The sequence below is a fragment of the Mus caroli genome, chromosome 9, assembly GCF_900094665.2.
Source record: "Mus caroli chromosome 9, CAROLI_EIJ_v1.1, whole genome shotgun sequence".
NCBI lineage: Eukaryota > Metazoa > Chordata > Mammalia > Rodentia > Muridae > Mus > Mus caroli.
This window is the reverse complement of record NC_034578.1, coordinates 5,172,993-5,193,089: the sequence shown is the minus strand read 5'-3', so window position 1 is coordinate 5,193,089 and position 20,097 is coordinate 5,172,993. Positions and strand designations below refer to the sequence as shown.

Here is a 20,097-nt window from a genome sequence, read left to right as displayed (position 1 = left end):
GGGTATGGGGGACTTTTGGGATAGCATTGAAAATGTAAATGAGGAAAATACCTAATAAAAAATAAATTAAAAAAAAAGTAAATATAGTAGGGCCCAGGATGTACACATCAAAGCAGTCCTGGCCAAGGTGTGGGAGACAAGCTCACTTGACTGGAAAGCTACTATGGCCTTTAACACAATTGGCTGGTGTTGGGAGTCATATCATAAACTTAATTTCTGCTTCTCTCTGCATTGGTGGTCATTAGGAAATGTTTGGGCTTGTAACTTGGGGTGCAGGTTTGTGGGGGGAATAACCTAGAGACACTGGTCTTGTTGAGGGTGTAGCCTATAAACTCTGGTCTTGCTGGGTATTAGCCTAGAGACTTGAGCTAGGCTTAAGTTTTGTTTGAGGGCAACTTGGAAACTAATGTTAAGTACCAGCCTGTTAGTTAACCTGAGTTCAAACTTAGGTCACATTCTCTAAAATGGAGTCTGAACTTAAAAGCTTTGGCATCTCATCATAATGCTATGCAACCTTGACCCAAAGTTTCTGACTGGAAAATAAAGATGCTGACAGCCAACAGCTGCACAGAGGAGACATCGGTGGGTTTAGGATTCCGGGGCTGGAGGTCAGAGAAGAGAGGAAGAAGAATGACAGGGAGGAAGAAGCCGCCATGAGAGGAGAGAGACCAGGAGAAACTGCAAGTCTCTGGAGTATACTGCTGAGGCCAACACATAGAAGAGTACATTAGATTAGGGGTAATTGTCTAAGCCGAATAAAATAACAATACGAGTGTCATTTATTTGTAAACTAGTCGAGGATAAAGTTAAATTGGTTGTATTATAGGAATTTTTTGTTTTTTATTTTTGTTTTGTTTTGTTTTGAGACAGGGTTTCTTTATGTGTAGCCCTGGCTGTCCTGGAACTCACTCTATAGACCAGGCTGGCCTCGAACTCAGCTCTGCCTTCCAAGTGCTGGGATTAAAGGGACAGCACCACCTCCCAGTTCCCAGCCTGTTCTTTAAATTAGAAGTGAGAGACAGTGGGTCACTTCATCTGTGAAATCCACTGAAACAATTAAAACATGACAAAATGTTAAATGGAGCTCTGTCATGGTTAGGCTTCCCATTGCTGTGAAGAGACACCATGGCCATGGCAACTCTTTTTTGTTTTTTTTTTGTTTTGTTTTGTTTTTTTTTTAATTGGATATTTTTTAAATTTACATTTCAAATGGTTTCCCCTTTCCAGGTCTCTCCTTCTGAAACCCTCTATCCCATCCCCCTCCCCCTGCCTCTATGAGGGTGCTCACTCACCCACCCACTCCTGTCCTCCCACCCTGGCATTCTTCTACACTGGGGCTTTGAACACTCTAAGGCCTAAGGGCCTCTCCTCCCACTGATATCCAACAAGGCCATCCTCTGCCACATATGTGGCCAACCCCATGAGTTGCTCCATGTGTATTCTTTGGTTGTCGGTCCAGTCCCTAGGACATTTGGGGGGGGGTCTGGCCTGTTGACACTGTTGCTCCCTCCATGGGGCTTTAAACCCCCTCAGGTCCTTCAGTTCCTTCTCCAACTCCTCCATCGGGGACACCGAAGCTCAGTCCAAGGGTTGGTTGTGAGCTTCTGCCTCTGTATTTGTCAGACTCTGGCAGAGACTCTCAGGAAACAGCCACATCAGGCTTCCATCAGCAAGCACTTCCTCGAATCCACAACAAAGTCTGGGTTTGGTGACTGTATATGGGATGGATCCCCAGGTGGGACAGTGTCTGGATGACCTTTCCTTCAGTCTCTGCTCCACACTTTGTCTCCATATTTCCTCCTGTGTGCGTTTTGTTCACCCTTTTAAGAAGTACTGAAGCATTCCTATTACTTGGCTGCATCGTTTCAGAAGTCTGGTGGTTGGATTTAGGGACACAATTCATTAATTTCAGGCTGGTTACTTACTATGAGAGTACTGTTGGCTAGTATGATCCAGTCTTGTTAGTAGTAGCCTGTCTGATGTCAGCAGTCAGGCCTGCAGGTCTGACTTCTGCTCAGCCTGTGAGCTAGAAACAGCCACTTTGGCTCTGAAGGTGTCTCAGGTTTCTATTGTCTTCTTATGTGCTAGTTTGCACCATCAATGATGACACCTTTTAAAGAAAATTAAATCTTTAAATGAAATGCTGCCTGAAACAGGATTTTGTGCCCAAAGCTTGCCTTGGAGAGACCATTGTCACGTCTTTCCAACTCCTGCTTTCACTCTTAGTGGCTTTTGTGGTTTGAAAGTGATCATATGGGGACTACTGGTACCACAGAAGGCAGCATATTAGAATTTGTCTCTCAAGAGCCACCACTTCCTTCCGATGCCCAACTTAATTCACTTTCCTAGATGATGATAAGAAAAAAGTGGTACATTTATCTGGAATCTCACTTTTCTTCTTACTGGGAACTACAATGGTCCTAAATGATTTTCCAGAGCCAGAAAATGTTTGGCTAAAATCTACCTAATTTTCAACATATGTTAGTTTAAACTTTGGTATTCTCAATTGTAAGCCCCAAGTGAGTTGCTGATAGTACTGGATTATTTATAACTGTATTGCCAAATACAAACTAAGTATGTGATCATCTTAAGAGGTTCTAACTAAAACTCTTGTTTCTGTGATGACCAGGGCAAGAAGCTGAACCTGCATGTTTCTGTGCTACCTTTGCTTAGCTACATTACCTTTGTCAATGGCTCAGAACCACATTCTGTTCCCAGGTTACCTATCAGTGGACACTCTCCTCAGCTGCTTTCATTATCCCAGTTGCTGCTGGAGAAAGGAGTGGGACAAGAAAAGTGGCCTGTGTGCTTGTATAGATCCAGAGTCACTCTTCCAGAGTGTCTGACTATGTCATGGAAGAGGAGAGACAGAGCCATCTGAAACAATGAAACTGATTCAGTAGCTTTCTCACATACTGACTACAGTCAGGAGGAAGAGGTGCCCCTGGTGTTGGTAGAACATAATTCACTACGGAACTGTTGGTCAGCTTTTTGTTTGGTTTTGGCTCTGCTTAGAAAATGCATATGCCAGATTTTCCACAATGGTGTGTAGCCTTCTTGATTAATATCCTCAAACACTTCTTTTATTAAAATCCAGACTTGCTATGAAGCAGCTAAGATCTTACAATCTTACCTTCCCTGTTTCCTCTGCAGGCAGTTCTGCTAGGCTCCCCTACCTCCGGTTTTCAGGACAATGACTTCTGCCCACATTTCCTGCCTCCCTTCCTCTCTTTCTTCCTTGCCTTCCTCCCCCAGCTCTTTCTTTCTTTTTTCTTTCTTATTAAGTTTTCAACATATGAAGGCATGGATTCCAGTGTGAACTTCCTACACATGTATATAATTACTCATTGTCCAGCTCACCCACACAGAGTGTCCTACTCCAAGCCCCATTGCTCTGCCCAGCTTCCCTCAAACCATACTCCTGTCTCACTACAGACTCATCTATCCCATCACTTTCTCTTACTCTCCTTCCTCTCCATTCAGATATCTTTGTTCCAATTCATAGGCTGAGTTAATTCACTGTCAATTGTTTATGTCGAGAGCCAATTTCTACCATTTTCTCTCAGAATTTAGTGCGTTTCTGACTCTGTAGATTCTCATATGCCTTTGTATTCCTCTCTGTAAATTTCTTCCCATACTTTTACTGTGATTTTAATAGAGATTTTTAAAATTTACTATAGCCTTTTCATTTCATTTGTGAAGGTGTTGTAGCTTGTTGTATCATACCCTTTGATGGTTAGCTCTGTATGTGTGTCTGTATTTATCTTGAATCTATTCACTATAAGCTCTAGTGAGTTTTAGCTGCATTAAAACTGTTTGAAACTACTATTTAATGAGGCTTTGTGGGGGCTCACTCTGTCCTCACTTCCTCTGTGTATAGACTCATGAGGGTTTATGGGGTTCACCTGTCCTCACTCCTTCTGTGTATGAGTCATGAGGGTTTGTGGGGTTCATCCATCTTCACTCCCTCCGTTATAGACTCATGATGGTTTAACCCTGTGTCACATTCTAGGCTTTTATATTTTAGGCAGATTCACAGATTGGCCGAGAACATCAGAACTTCTATGAAGCTTCATTAGAATATGTCTTTAAGATCCAAGAGGTTCAAGAGAAGAAGAAGTTTGAGTTTGTGGAACCGGTAAGTTTTAGTTTTTTAATGTATAACAGCCACAAAAATGATCTGTGAGAAAAATGTTTGAGAGCAACTTTTTTGTTTGATATTATGATTAATGAAAATTTTTTGAAAAAGGAAATTGGGGAAGGATAAATACCTTTAGGGCAGTAAATTTCCCTGTGTCATTTTGTAATGCTATGAAATGTTTCAGAAAAACCCATAGAATGAACAATTCAAAAACAGAATTTTGGATTCAGTCAATAATGTATCCATATTAACTCACTAACTGTAATAACTCTTCCATAGGAATGCAAGCTGTTAACTATAGAGGCCATATGTATGGCATGAAGGATGGGTGGGTACTTGAAGGGGTGCAGGAGAGCCCTAAAATATGCTACAAACAAAACCTATTAATTTAAAGCTAAAAAATGGTGTACATTGCTGTGGCAGTGATGTTTGATTAGTTAACTTGATTTGGCTAGGAAATGCCCAGGAGATGAAGGACACTCACTTTTGATTATATCTGGGAGTGCCTTTCAAGAGACGATTAACTGGGAGTATGGAAGGGGTGTGTTAACCATCCCAAATATGAGTGGCATGTCCCAAGGGCTGGGATCCTGGACTGAATTAAGCTTATTTCATTTTCTTAGCATTTTTTCCAAGTATGGCCTAATTTGTAACAGTATTGCTCACATGAACATCTTCATAAAGTAGCATCTGTTATAGATAAGGTCAGCTCTGGCATCAGGGCAATCTTCTGGTACAAGTCCATAGACATAGCTCAGTTCCCATGAAATGAGAAGGCAGGCTTGCTAATGCCTAAGGAAACCATAGAGCAGCTACCCCTTTCTTGCTATGACAGTCTGTGAGATACTCATGCATAATAAAAATGAAATACCATGGACCTGGGCACCCTGAAACGCTGCCTGACCAGTGACATGGGTTCCTTCCTATCTAAGTCGGTGTCCTGAGCAGACCTTGGGTATGAACTCCACATCTAGAGGAAGCTCCATTCCCAGGTGCTTTAACACACACAGGATCATAGGATTAAAGCTGTCATGAGCAGGCTTTGGGTGCTAACTCCACAGCCAATCCTACAACACCCAGAAGAAGCTCCACTCCCAGCCACTCTAACAAGCCTAGGACCACAGGATCTCAGGATCCCAGGATCCCAGGAGCTTGATCACACCAGGATCTCAGAGTCCTAGAGGCAACTTGAATCCCAGGAGCTCTGACATACCCAAGATCTCAGGTTTACAGGATCCCAGAATCACAGGATCACAGAAACAACTGAATTCTGAGGAGTTCTGACACAACCATGATCACAGGAAGGACAGGCTCCAGTTACATATAGAGAGGGCAGGTAGCACTAGAGATAATCAGAAGCTAGGAGGCAAGCCTAAGTATAAGTAACAGAAACCAAGGTTACTTGGCATCATCAGAACCCAATTCTCCCACCATAGCAAATCCTGGATACACCATCTCACCAGAAAAGCAAATCTTTTTGCTTTTCTAAAAATCACTTCTCTAAAAATCACTTCTCATGATGGTGATACAGGACTTTAAGAAGGACATAAATAACTCCCTTAAAGATATAGAGGAAAACACAGGTAAACAGCCAGAGGCCCTTAAAGAGGAAACCCAAAAATTCTTTAAAGAATTACAGGGAAACACAATTAAACAGGCAAAGGAAATGAACAAAACCATTCAAGACCTAAAAATGGAAATAGAAACAATAAAGAAATAACAAAGAGAGACAACCCTGGAGATAGATAAAATAGGAAAGAAATCAGGAGTCATAGATGCAAACATCATCAACAGAATACAAGAGAGAGAAGAGAGAATCTCAAGTGCAAAAGATACCATGGAAAACATTGACCCAATAGTCAAAAACAATGCAAAAAGTTCCTAACCCAAAACTTCCAGGAAATCCAGAGCAAAATGAGAAAGTGAAACCTAAGGATAATAGGTATAGAAGAGAGCAGGAGATGCCCAAATTAAAGGGCCAGTAAATATCTTCAACAAAATTAGAAAAGAAAACTTCCCTAACCTAAAGAAAGAGATGCCCATGAACATACTAGAAGACTACACAACTCCAAACAGACTGGACTAGAAAGACATTACTCCCATCACATGATGGTCAAAACATCAAATGCACAAAACAAAGAAAGAATATTAAAACCGGTAAGAGAAAAAGGTCAAGTAACATATAAAGTCAAACCTATCAGAATTAAACCAGACTTCTCAACAGAGTATATAAAAACCAGAAGATCTAGGGCAGATGTTATTAAGACACTAAGAGAACACAAATACCCAGCAAAATTTTCAATTACCATAGATGGAGAAACCAAGATATTTTATGACAAAACAAATTTACTCAATATCTTTCCATAAATCCAGCCCTACAGAAGATAATAAATGGAAAATACCAACACAAGGAGGGAAACTACACCCTAGAATAAAGCAAGAAAGTAATATTTCAACAAACCCAAAGAAGATAGTCACACAAACATAATTCCACTTCTAACAACAAAAATAACAGGACATAACAATCACTTTTTCTTAGTATCTCTTAACATTAATGGACTCAATTCTTCCAAAAAGACATAGATTAAGAGACTGGATGCATAAACAGGACCCAGCATTTTGCTGCATACAGGAAACACACCTCAGTGACAAAGGCAGACACTACTTCAGAGGAAAAGATTGGAATACAATTTTCCAAAAAAATGGTCCTAAGAAACAAGCTGAAGTAGCCATTCTAATATTGAATAAAATCAACTTTCAACCAAAAGTTATCCAAAAGATAAGAAAGGACACTTCATACTGGTCAAAGGAAAAGAATCTTACCAAGATGAAATCTCAATTCTGAACATCTGTGCTCCAAATGCAAGTGTACCCACATTCATAAAAGGAACTTTACTAAAGCTCAAAGCACACATTGTACCCCACACAATAATAGTGGGAGACTTAGCACCCTACTCTCAGCAATAGACAGATCATGGATACAGAACCTAAACGGAGACACAATGAAATGAACAGAAGCTATGAACCTCATGGATCTAACAGATATTTATAGAACAAAGCAAAAGAATATACCTTCTTCTCAGCACCTCATGGTACCTTCTCCAAAATTAACCATATAATTAATTGGTCACAAAACAGGCCTCAACAGATACAAGATTGAAATAATCCCATATAACCTATCAGATCACCATGGACTAAGGCTGGTCTTAAATACCAACAAAAACAATGGAAAGCACACATACACATGGAAGTTGAACAATGCTCTATTCAATGATAACTTGGTCAAGGAAGAAATAAAGAAAGAAATTAAAGGCTTTTTAGAATTTAATGAAAACGAAGACGCATCATACCAAAACTTATGGGAAACAAAGAAAGCAGTGCTAAGAGGAAAACCCATAGGTCAAAGTGCCTCCAAAAAGCAACTGGAGAGAGCACACACTAGCAGCTTGACAGCACACCTGAAAGCTCTAGAACAAAAAGAAGCAAATTCACCACAGGAAATAATCAATCTCAGGACTGAAACAAAAAGAACTGTACAAAGAATCAACAAAACCAGGAGCTGGTTCTTTGAGAAAATCAACAAGATAGATTAACCCTTAGCCAGACTAGCCAGAGAGCAGAGACAGTATCCAATTTACTAGAGACAGTAATGAAAAGAGACATAACAATGAAATATATCTTAAAATAATTATTCTGTTTGTTGAATATTAATAGTTGAAAATAGTAAAATCATCTTCTGCAAACATCATGGACATTTTATTGATAATCTTTCTCACAGTGCTTGAAATTAGCATTTTCTTAATGTTTAACTTCAAAGAGTTTTTGCTATTTTGAAAATTTTAAAGTATACTTACTGATAAAATAATATTTCTTCCAGAAACACTGATAATTTTTAAAGTAAACTGATTGTTAGACAATGTACACAGATATATAATGCATTTTAAATACTTCTCACTCTGTCAGGTTGTATCATATAAATGCTTTTTAATATATTTCTTAATGATTCCTTTTTAATACTTTATGCCCTCTTATCATGCTTAGCTCCCAAAGAATATTTTGTATGTTTTGAAATAATTTAGTATTCAACATTAGATATAGAATCCTCAGTTATGTGTAGTATTAAATATTCACTAGTGATATTTTTAGGGTATAAAAAGATATGAATATAAAAAATTTTATGTATTATTTGATTGTCAAAATACTTAATACTATTAATATGTTTAATGTATCAAATGCATTTAAATAATAAAAAGGTTTAAGAAAAAATAGAAAAATGAAATACCGTATCCCTCCTTCAGAGAAATGATGACATAGTGAAGGAACACAATCTGTCATCATCTGCTTCCATGTGGGATCCCACCAGACATATGCAGTGGGGAGGAGCAGAGCCTGCGAGAATGTGGTCCTCTCCTGGGTTGCAGGTTCTCAGCTTGGAGTCCAGCAGCTCAGTCGTATAAGCAAAGCCCTCTGTATCACAAGGCTTGCACCCTGATCCAGGAGGATTAGGAGCTTTGGAGATACAATGCAGTTTCAAGGATTTAATTTTCTACCAACTTTCCAGGGAACTCTGCTTGCTGAAGAGCTAAGTAATTAAATTCCCTTAGAATGAAAATGTAACTTACCTAACAGACAATCTAATCAAACTCCATATGACTTTAGAGAGGTCTTCTGAATCTCACTGTGGTTCCTGAGCCTAGCAAGCCATATTTTATAACAAAGGCCACTACTTATGATCCCTAGTCCTCTCTTTCTGACTAAGCCCTGACAGAGAGCCCCATGGTGAGGTTTTATTGGGGGTGTGTGTAAGATTTTGAAAAACTTTATATATGTGTATGTGTCTGTATGCTGTGTGTGTGTGTACACATGCACAAGCACACATGTGCATACAACTTGGAGGCAAGAAGAGTGCATTAGATCCCTGAGAGCCAGAGTTAACAGGTTGTGTGCCTCCTGGTGTGGGTACTGGGAACCAAACTTGTATCCTCTGGAAGAACTGGAAGCTCTCTTAACCACTGATCCATCCTCCTCCTGGCACACACTGTAGTTTAGAAAGCCACACTTCTTACTTCTCCCCTAGGTGGAGAACTCCTGTAACACTTGCCAATAGGCATTTCTAAGTTAAGGCCTATTTTTAAACCACAGTATGAGAGCCCATAAATTTTGACAATTTAATTTTCCCTGTACATTTCTTCCACACATATTTACATGTCTTTCTGGCTCTGCCTACTAACTGTACAATTATTCCTTGTCTGAACCTGGGATGGTATTTTCTTATCTGTGTACCTTCTGGAGAGTGAGTTAGGGATTGGCTGTTGCCTCATTTGAGCTTTCTTATGGCTCATTCTGTCTGGAAACACTCAGGTACCTCTTTCTATGATATGATCTTAGTTGTATCAAGAGGAGAATTTATAATCATTTGTTCACAGATGGCAGGCAAAAGGTATGATTAGTATTCTTGAACTGTGGGGAAATGGAAGCTTCTATTCACTTGTAGTGTGTGTGTGTGTGTGTGTGTGTGTGTGTGTGTTTCTCCTTACCTTATCCCAAATTGTGACATCCCACTTACCCTTCTTGGCACAGGTCTTTTTATGACAGTCAATTTATTGCAGTATGTATATAAGTTTCCTGGTGTGTGAGGAGCGAATCTATTCAGATATTCACCAATGCCTGTTTATTCCCTAGTTGTGAGGCTCTTGAGAATCTTGTGAAGCATTGGTTAACCAGAGATTTGTGGTGTGTGTGGGAAGATAGATGTGGTTCACTGTTTAGGGGGACTCAGTCCATTGTGATAGAGAATGCAAGGTAGCTGTGGGAGATGGCTCAGATCTGGGCAGAATAGAAAACTAGAAGCCAAGTGGATGGTAAGCCATACGTCTCACTTGCAGTGACTCATTTCCTCCAGCAGCATCCCACCTCCTGAAAGTTCCACGGCCTCCCTAACAGTGCTACCAGCTGAGAACCAAATGTGGCCGTTCAAACTCTGCCATGGTCACTGATATGTATCTGTTTGTCTGTTCCCATCACAGTGAGCTGCACATTTATGCTGTCTGGCATTAAGTTGGAATGACATTAAGATGCGTAAGGCTTCCTACTCTATTTTTACTAAGAGCTCTTTGGTCAGCTAGTACTGCTTCCCAATCTATGTGAATTTACAATTTCTGGATTCTGCAAAGATGTGAAGTGTGGTTTTGATTTTACTGTACTTGCCTTTTAATGTGGAGAAAATACCTTCTTAACAGTTTCAAGTTCTTCAAACTGTGAAAGGGAGAGATTTTATTTGTTTCAATTTCTAATTTATTTATTCTGCATTCATGGTTTTCAAAATAAGCTTTGAATTAAATTTACTAAATTAGCTGGTAAGTATTTTATTCCTTTAAGGCATTTGAAGATGGGAGTTTTCTTAATTTCATTTATTTCAGATTGTCTGTAGTAGTGTATGCCAGTATAAACTCAGTCTTTACACACTAATCTCACGGAAGTGGCTGATTAGTTCTACTAGTTTTCTATAAAATGGATTCTTTAGTATTTTGTGTATACAAGTTCAGGGCAGTGATGAATGGTTAGTTTTGCAATTTGCTTTGTACTCTAGATGTCTTGCATTTCCTTTTGCATTTTATTTATTTTAATGCATGCCCCAGTTTCCAGAGGTTGTGGAACTATGAGAAGTTGGTGTGTGGCTGTAGGAAGTAGGGGCTGTGGAGCATCCTGCTGCAGCTGGTTCTGCCTCTTGCTAGGCACTGCCCATGCTCTATCATCTTACGTTAGCCCACTGAGTTGTGTGTGTAGAGATCAGTAGCTAATGCATGCCCACGAATCCATTTGGATTTTAGTCAAGTGGCAACCAACAGGTGGGAAGATTATGAACTTTTATTTAGTTCTAAAAATTATCTACAAACATGGGGTCATGATGTCAAGTATGATTAGTATTGTTGAATTGTGGGGAAATGGAAGCTTCCATTCACTTGAAGTGTGTGTGTGTGTGTGTGTGTGTGTTTCTCCTTACCTTATCCCAAATTGTGACATCCCACTTACCCTTCTTGTATTTTTTATGACAGTCAGTTTATTGCAGTGTGTATATAAGTTTTGACTTTTGGTTTGGTCTGAGGGCTAATAAATAACAATTTGACTCTAAACACCATGGAAACAATAAAGTGTGACAGCATTTCCTGGTACTAAACGAACGTGAATCTGGAGAAAAAGTACTTGCCACCAAGCCCTATTCCCTAAAACCCACATGGTAGAAGGAGAGCGCCAACTCCTTCTTGATTGTTCTGTACATGTGCACTGTGACACACTCACCCACTGCATGCACACATACACACAAAATAATAAATGCAAAATAAAATTATACATCAATTAGTCCTTATTATCATTTTTGTGAACGGCACATTTATTCTACAGAGAGCTTAAGCCTTATTTCTTTTTGTTTGTTTGTTTGTTTGTTTGTTTGTTTTTCCCCCATACTGACCAAAGATGACGAAGGTCTGGGAAGAGCAGGTGTTCATATTTCCCGGGTCTTTCTACTGACTGTCATTTGTTTACCACCATGGCATCTGCCCAGTGTGCCATCTGCCTGCACATGTACACACTCCTTTTTAAAATGTTGAGCTCTGCCGCCATCTAGGGACTCTTCTTTCACACCCATTTTGTTTAGACTTTACCAAGCTTCTTCCAAGGAAATGCAGCACAGAGGAAAAAGGTGACAGCTCTTGGTGTGCCATTAATTAATATTTCAGATTTATTTATTTATTTTACTTTGTGTGTGTATAAGCTTAGTCTGCATGTATGTATGTATGTGAACCATATATGGACCTAATACCCATGGAGGCCAGAAGAAGGCCACTCGATCCCTGGAAACTAGAGTTACAGCGTGCTATAAGCTGCCATTTGGAAGCTGGATGTCAATATCCAGATCCTCTGGAAGGGCAGCTAGTACTCTTAACCTCTGAGCCATCTCTCGGTGTGTAATTTTTATGTACTTCAATAAAAGTGTTCACTCCCCTCTGGGTGCTTAGAATGTGTCTTGGAAGAAAATGCATGCTTCCTACTACGAGGTTCTACAGCCCCACTAATGAGGCTGGCAGGTGGATTTCTGTCTGTGGCAGTCGATGTGTTGGAAATGCTTAGGATACAGAGCAACCTCAGAGAGACAGAAGTGCTGGAATCATGACTTTTAAAGCGCAATTAACAAACAGGTTTCAGTGGAGAGTGCTGGCTCACCACAATCTCTATCAAATTATTTCCAGACGAGTGACTTGACAAACACCAGAGGTGTTTTTTCTGTGTGGGAAGAGGTGTCTCTTAGATAGTTGTGGACACAGTGGCAAGCATGTGACACTTCTGTATGCATCTAATCTTTTAATAGATAAACTGACCGTACTCCAGAGCCTCAAGCTAGACTCCAGGAATCCACACACACTATTGAGATGCCATGATATTTCTGACACAGTGTGTCCTTCCTGCCCCCATACTCTGAATATTAGAAAAGCGGATTTAAGGGTATTAGATATTTTGTAGGTTTTGCAATGTTTTAAAAATATCTTACCTGTAAATTTAATTACCTGGGTGGCTTCTGATGGCTTTGAAAGGACACCCACTACCTATGATGTCTAATACACAGTGGGAGAGTTTCACTATGGGTCAATTACTGATGCCAACAGAGAAAATGCTCTTCTAATGGCTAGTCAGAGGACTGCTGTTAGTTAGGCATTTCAGAAGTATTTTAATGTTTTTTAACCTTTGAAAAAGTCTAGATCTACACATGCAGGGCCTACCTGGAAGTGTTTAAATCCAGCTTTAAGCCCCAGTTTGCTCTAAACTGGAGAATTAAGTTAAATGAAAAAAAAAATAAGAGAATATTTTTAAAGTGTTAAACTCCTAAAAATGAACCTAACTCAGAATGGAGTTGACTTGCATGTTGGAAGAAAAACATGAAATCATCATTCCCTAGTAGATCCGGCTCACATCCGAATTAGCAATCCCAACACACACACTAACATGGGATGACTCTTGGGTGTCCCTGCCTCCCCACACAGAGCAGGTGAGAGAAGCCACTCTCACAAGAAGATGGTTTCAAATAGCCTTTCTCTTTTTATTTTGAAAAATAACAAATGGTACACTCTAGGCTTCTTTTGAAGGTATTTTCCACTCTATTGCAGCAAGAAGCTGTAGGCTGACCAAGACAGTGGCTATGGTTATGGAATAAGACTGCAGGCAATTATATAAAGTATCAAATGAATCACTTTTTCTAGATAAACTTAGTAACATACATACTCATCCCATAATTTTATAAGTCCTCCTTATTTACAAATGTAAGCACAAAAAGAATTTGTGATTTCAAGGCTAGGAATATGAAATTTCTTTTCTGAAGATTTTGCTCAGAGTAAAAAAGATCATGTGATTCTATGTTTGGACTTAACTCTTTGGTTTTTGGTTTTTGTTTTTTGTTTTTTTGTTTTGTTTTGTTTTGTTTTGGTTTGGTTTGGTTTGGTTTGGTTTGGTTTGGTTTGGTTTGGTTTGGTTTGGTTTGGTTTTTCAAGACAGGGTTTCTCTGTATAGCTCTGGCTGTCCTGGAACTCACTTTGTAGACCAGGCCGGCCTCGAACTCACTCTTAACCCGCTTTAAATTCTCCTTGAATAGCCTTCCCTAGCCAAAACAGGATCTATACTGCCACCTGGTGGTAAATTTTCTTTTCTCCCTCGGGACAAATTGTTATTGACTGTGGCCAGCTCCTTCCTGTGATATCCTGCCCAGTCTCTAAATCGAATGCCTTTTCACCTTAAGTTTTGTCTAGAGACCTTTCCCAGTTATCTGTGATCCCCTTAGTGGCCTCCTGTGGTTGTTTCATGATGCATTTGGAAGGTAGAACAGCAGACAATGCATGTTCATGACCACAGGGAAAGACAGTGAAAGGGCAATGACCTCTTGTTTCTGCCTCACACCCATGTTTCCATGGCTAAATGCATTGATCGAAAATTATTGCTTTGAGAAATTAGAATGAAAGATAATCACCTTGATATTTTGTATTGGATGGTCTTTTCATATATAGAAAAGCAAGCTTTTATGATTTTTTACGTGCATGTTTTTATCTTTTGCAGCTATTGTCCTTCCTTCAGGGTTTGTTTACATTTTACCACGAGGGATATGAACTTGCCCAGGAATTTGCACCGTACAAGCAACAGCTACAGTTCAACTTGCAGAATGTAAGGATACTCTGTCCTCTTTGCCATTCCTTAGCAATGACCTCAAAGTGACTCAGTTAGGACCAAGCCAGACCTTATGTAAATGTGGCAAACCACAGTAGCTTAGGGAGTCCTCTTTCCAGACATCCTCATGATTTATTTTCTAGCAACTAGGTGAATGTATGCCAAAGAGGAACTGATTTCATGATAGAAAAATGTATGTTACTGGGTTTTATAAAAGTATTACAAAGTAGGGTCCTTGCAAGTTAGTGGTAATCTTGTTAGCTTAGTGGGTGACTTCAGAGTGAATGAGATTCTCACATCCTCTGTGCTGAGTATAGTTAGTACAGTATATACACCTGAAATTTCTTTAATGGACCTTCAATTCTTCTCACCACACAAACAAGAACAGAAAATACATGTAGTGATGCATATATTACTTAGTCTGATTATAGAAATGATTTCACAATATATGCAGATATCAAAACATCACAGGGACTCACAGTGTGTTTGTCTTCCATCTCTCAGTTACTTCTCAAAGCCAGGAACACAAAAGGGACTGGCTGGCTTTAGGCAAGTCTCGTTTGTTGAGAAAGTAGTATTTCTCCAGTTTCAAAGGGATGGTCTCTGGCTTCGTGTTCTATGTCTAATATCTCTGAAAGCACACATAAAACACCTGCAATTAATTATTTGCAGAATATTTAAAAGTAGTTTTGAAGCATTCAAAAGCCTTGCTTTAACATACAGATGAGAGCCATTTACACATTATCCGTTTCTACCAACTTATTTTGTGATGTCCTCTAGCTCTTTTGGTCTCAGAACACATAGTCACATGTCTACCATTGGCCAATACATTTCTGCCATCCTCAAACCTGGGGAAGAACAAAATCCTACTGTTGAGTCATCAATCACTGAATGCCCGAGTGGATAGCAATCTAGCCAAAATAACCTTCACGTAGTCTTCTGTAAAAGGTGTGTCTCTCTCTGCTTCTCTGGGTCTCATCATTCTGGAATCTCGACAGTATGCTACTGAGCTGGCATGTCCCTGCAGAACTATGCAATTGGATTTTTCTCATCATGTTTGGATTTCTGCTTTTACACTTAGGTTCCCCAGCAGAAATACTTTTGCCTTTAGCTTGTCTGCACTATGTTTTTTTGTCTTTGTTTTTTTTTTTTTTTTGTTTGTTTGTTTTGTTTTGTTTTTCAATGTAGAAGATGGTTGTCTGTCTTCCGTAAAATAAAATAAAATGGAAAATTGCAGATGCCAGAGAGATTTTACAAGTTCTTTCAGTATTAGCTGCAATTACCTCAGTTGGGATAGGAGAAAGGAAGCACTTGAAAGACCCAATCAATCTTTATATTTAAAAGCATAAAACAGCATGATAGTCTCCAGATAAAGACCCTACTCTACTCTGAGGTTCACCTCTCATGGACCATCCATCGAGTGCTCTTGGAGTAAGCTTTGGACTTTATTTTTTGACACACTGTTGTTAGGGTGAAGTGCTTTGAATGCAAACCAGATTCTTTTCGAGAAAACCTTGTTCTTTTTCCTACATCTTAAGCAAATGTATTATCAAGCATATAAATTATTATTCTCAAAAGAAAGAAGAACGTGGATTTTGTGTGAATAAGTTTTACACTGGCCTTTTAACAACTGTATTAGTATTTCTAGAAACTAAACCATGTGAGTGCTTTCTAACAAGACTTTCAGCTGTAGACTTCACTGAGCGATAGACTCTGGAGCTGAGGTTTTCTGAGTAACCACCTTAATCTATCCATGTGAAACTTTTATTTGTGAGTTCATTATAGCAAAGTGATTTTCTTTAATTCTAAAAAAAATAAAAGTAAAAGCCATTGGGACAAGAAGGGATTTTATTTTAAACATGCTCATTGTCACATATATCAAAAACACCATTTCTTTTCTTCCTCAAAAAAGAGATTAAGTTCTTATGTATCTACTTTTAATCTGAGCTAATCCAAAGCTAGCAGATGGTCAATAATTTCATTTGCTGTAATTCACCGACTTGGGACTCTCCACAGAATCTGAATTAGAACGTCTCTCTCACACAAGAGTCAGAGAAGAATGTACAGAGTCATCCAGGGATGCTTCTACTAAAGTGACTCAGAGCAGGCACACAGCTCAGCACAGCAGATTCCATTTACACTGAGTAGACTTGAAGGTTACCCTGCTCTCCGGGGCAGTTTTAAAACTTTAGATAACCACTTCCTCAAACCTGGTGGAAAATGCTCAGTGAGTTTGTGGCTTCTCTTCACTTAAGACAAGGAATAACTTTGAAAGCACTCGGCAAGAAGTGGAGAGACTGATGCAGAGGATGAAGTCTGCCAATCAAGATTATAGACCTCCCAGCCAGTGGACCATGGAGGGCTATCTTTACGTCCAGGAGAAAAGTGAGTCCCAGAGACAGACTTGAGGTCTCTCTTTTTATTTTCCATGTGTGTGGGGTCCATGTGTGTATATGCATGTTTGCATGTGTGTGGACACATGTGTGGTTGCATGCACATTTATGCACTCATGCCCATAGTGGTTCATGTCATCCCTCACATCACTCCACCTTTTCATGTAGACAGACTCTGTCAGTCCAGCCCAGAGCTCTCCCAGTGGGGCTATTCCCATTAGCTAGTGCGTTAGTCAGGGATCTAGAGAAACAGGTTTGATAGATTTATAAGAGGAGCTTATAGGCTATGATCCAACTATTCCAACAATGTCTGATTTTCAGTGGAAAGAACAAGCAACCTATAGTTGCTCAGTCCAGAATGTCTCAGCTGCTCTTCAGTATACACTGGAATCCCAAGGAAGTAGGCTTTAATAACAGTGAAGAAATTAACTTGACCTTGCTCGCAGGGCAAGCAGACAAAGATAGCAAGCATCCTTTTTCCATGGTCCAGATTTAAGGTGGATCTTCCCACCTCAAATGAATCAATAAAAAAAATCCCTCAGGTGTACCCTGCAGGTTGGGTTTTAATAACGGATATATTCAAGTTGACAAACAAGAATAGTCATCACAGCCAGCTTGTTCTAGGACTCCCCATTTTGCCTTGTGTGTGTGTGGGCTGCCATACTGATATTTCACCTGGGTTCTAGAGATCCAAATGCAGGTCTTCATGCTTGCATAACAAATAACTCCCAAGCCATTATCCCCTCCTTGTAAAAATGTGTGCATTTGTCTGTGTGTGTTTATGGTGTGTGCACATGTACTATATGCAGGTCATAAGATAACTTGTGGAATCTCCTTCCACCATCTTTGTCCCAGGGATTGAACTCAGGTTGTAAGCCTGGGCAGCAGACCCTTTTACTGCTGAGCCATCTAGCTGGCCCTGGGATTTAGTATGTTTTATAATTTACCATGTTGTATCTGCACCACACATCTTGGTTACTTACTTGAAAGCATCACTATGATTTCATATAGGAAGACTGAATTTCTATACAGAATGTAAGACAGTCTTCTCTCCACCACTACCATAACCAGAGTGAGGAAGTGTTATTTCACCACAGACTTTAGTGAAGGATCTCCAGTGAAAAGACTACAGGGGTCAGTTTTAGAAGGTAATTGTGGCAGCACTCGCTATTTAAAGTCCCATGGGAGCTTGTGAATGAAAGTCCTATTCAGGATAACAAATATTGCCCTAGTCATCTTTCCCTCAGCAGCATCATGTCATTAAATTCTGGGTTCTGCCAGTTTTCAGAAGTAAAAACAGCAATTATGCCATGTCACATTGACACTCTCTACTTCCTGAACAGAGAAAACAACTACCAGATGCAACAGAGACCTGTCACAACAACCCCATACTCAGAATGTTCTTCCCACAAAAATCAAAGTAAATCCACTTATATGTGGGTAACTGGGGTCATTTCTGTGTGTGGTTGGTAAATGAAACCACCTTGACTATTTTGACTATTTTCATGTCAGATGTACCCTAACATGCTATCCTTACATTTGTGACGAGTGAGCTGTTATTTCTGGCCTTATGGATCAGTATGTGCTCTGTAAAGTAGAAAAATGCATGTTTAGATTTTTGCAGCAGTGTCAAATCAAATTGCCACCAAGGCTTAGAAACATTTGTTCATGCACTCTTTTGTTTTTTTGTTTGTTTGTTTTGTTTTGTTGTTTCTTGTTTTGTTTTGTTTTGCTTTTTAGAGGGAGGTAAAGCTCTATTCTATAGTTTTACATCACTGACCATCAATGAGATAGTCAGGACAGAATCCTGAAGGCAGGAACTGACGGAGAGACAATAGATAAGAACTGCTTACTAGCTTGATTTCCACCGATTGCTCACTTCCCTTTCTTATAGAGCCAAGGCCCACCAGCCAAGGGATGGAACCACTCACAGTGGGTAGGGCTCTCCCACATCTAAAGCAATCAAGAAAATAAGTGTCACACATGCCTACAGGGCAGCCAGATAAAGGTAATGCCTCGGTAGATATTCCCTCTTTTATAGTAAGTCTATATTTGTATCAAGTTGACAAAAGCTATAACATCTACATATATCAACTTCAACACACAAATACATCACATACAGCCTTTGCATTTCTTGTCCTGTCCATTGAAACTCTAGGGAACTCAAGGGAGCATGTTCCAAAGTCTCCATGCTAAAGGTGGAAAAGGTTGGTTTAGTTGGCAATATTCTATAATTGAAGGGTTTGTGATGGAGAACTCAGAGCTGTAACATTGACTATGAAGGAATTCGGTATCATGTATAAGATGGTCACTAACAAGCCAATGAAAATTGCATGTGAGATACTCAGGTTGTGCTCAGTTATTAAATAGTGTCATACAAGCACATACCAATCTGACAGACAGACTTGGAAGCATGAATTGCCACACACTCTGGATGGACAAAGGACCCAGGGTCAGGTGAGGGACTAGCACTGTCTCTCTCATTAACCATATGCTCCTTTCAGATTTGAGGTTATGAATCTTGATGACTTTGCAGCTATTTTATAATTACAGCATAAGAAATAGCTATAGGGCAACTATTTTAAACTTATCCCTGACTAGCTTACAAATAAATGAGACTCATACTATTGTTATTTTATTTGTCTTTGACAATTACTGGGGGGTAACCCACCCCTAATTTACTTTTTTGACTACTGGCCTGGCTACCTCCCCACTGGTGTACTCAGATACTTGCTCATCCTCCTGGCCATGGGCTCGTGGTTCCTCTCCCCTCATGGCAGCTTCCACCTCTCCTCTTGTTCTTCCTCTTCTTGGCTTTTTTAACCCCAACCAGGTAACTCAAAACCCACCTGCCTCTAATCCTCCAATAATTGTAACTAATTTTATTCAACCAAAAGTTTTAAATTAAGGAGTAGGGTTTGCACAGCAAAAGGTGGCAAACATGAGAATTCACGCCTAGGCCTACACCTTCTAGTACAGAATTTAGCATTACAATACATAGCAACAGACCAACCCTCAAGAATTAGCTTTGAGGCCCCAGTTCATAGATCTATCCACTGGTCATAGAGCATTCCACTGGTTCAGATAATATGATATTTATTTTAAATTTCTCATCTTTGAAGGGCCAGAGTGAGTGTTATCTGAGAGTAATTTAATTTGTACTGAGTAAGAATTTCATCAAAGGTGAGGATTTGTGACATTGAGCAGCACGTACTGAGACACACACTGAGACATCACAAACTGAAACACCTGATGATGTGTTTATAAAAAATAACAGAGAGGGTATGTTTTGGTGGATGTGTAGTCAGGTATGGGGGGAAGGGGTCCCTCCACAAGCCCATGCTGAGGCATCCCTTC

At 39.7% G+C, this 20,097-nt stretch overlaps 1 protein-coding gene across 2 annotated transcripts in view; it reads left to right on the top strand.

Annotated features, from left to right (window-relative positions):
• Arhgap42 (Rho GTPase activating protein 42) overlaps positions 1-20,097 on the top strand; it is a 247,051-nt gene that overhangs the window by 176,665 nt on the left and 50,289 nt on the right. For both annotated transcript variants that reach the window (XM_029481163.1, XM_021171512.2), the window contains 3 exons: positions 4,028-4,138; positions 14,240-14,344; positions 16,603-16,732. In XM_029481163.1, coding sequence (XP_029337023.1) covers positions 4,028-4,138; positions 14,240-14,344; positions 16,603-16,732 — 346 coding nt within the window. The remainder of the gene's footprint in view (positions 1-4,027; positions 4,139-14,239; positions 14,345-16,602; positions 16,733-20,097) is intronic.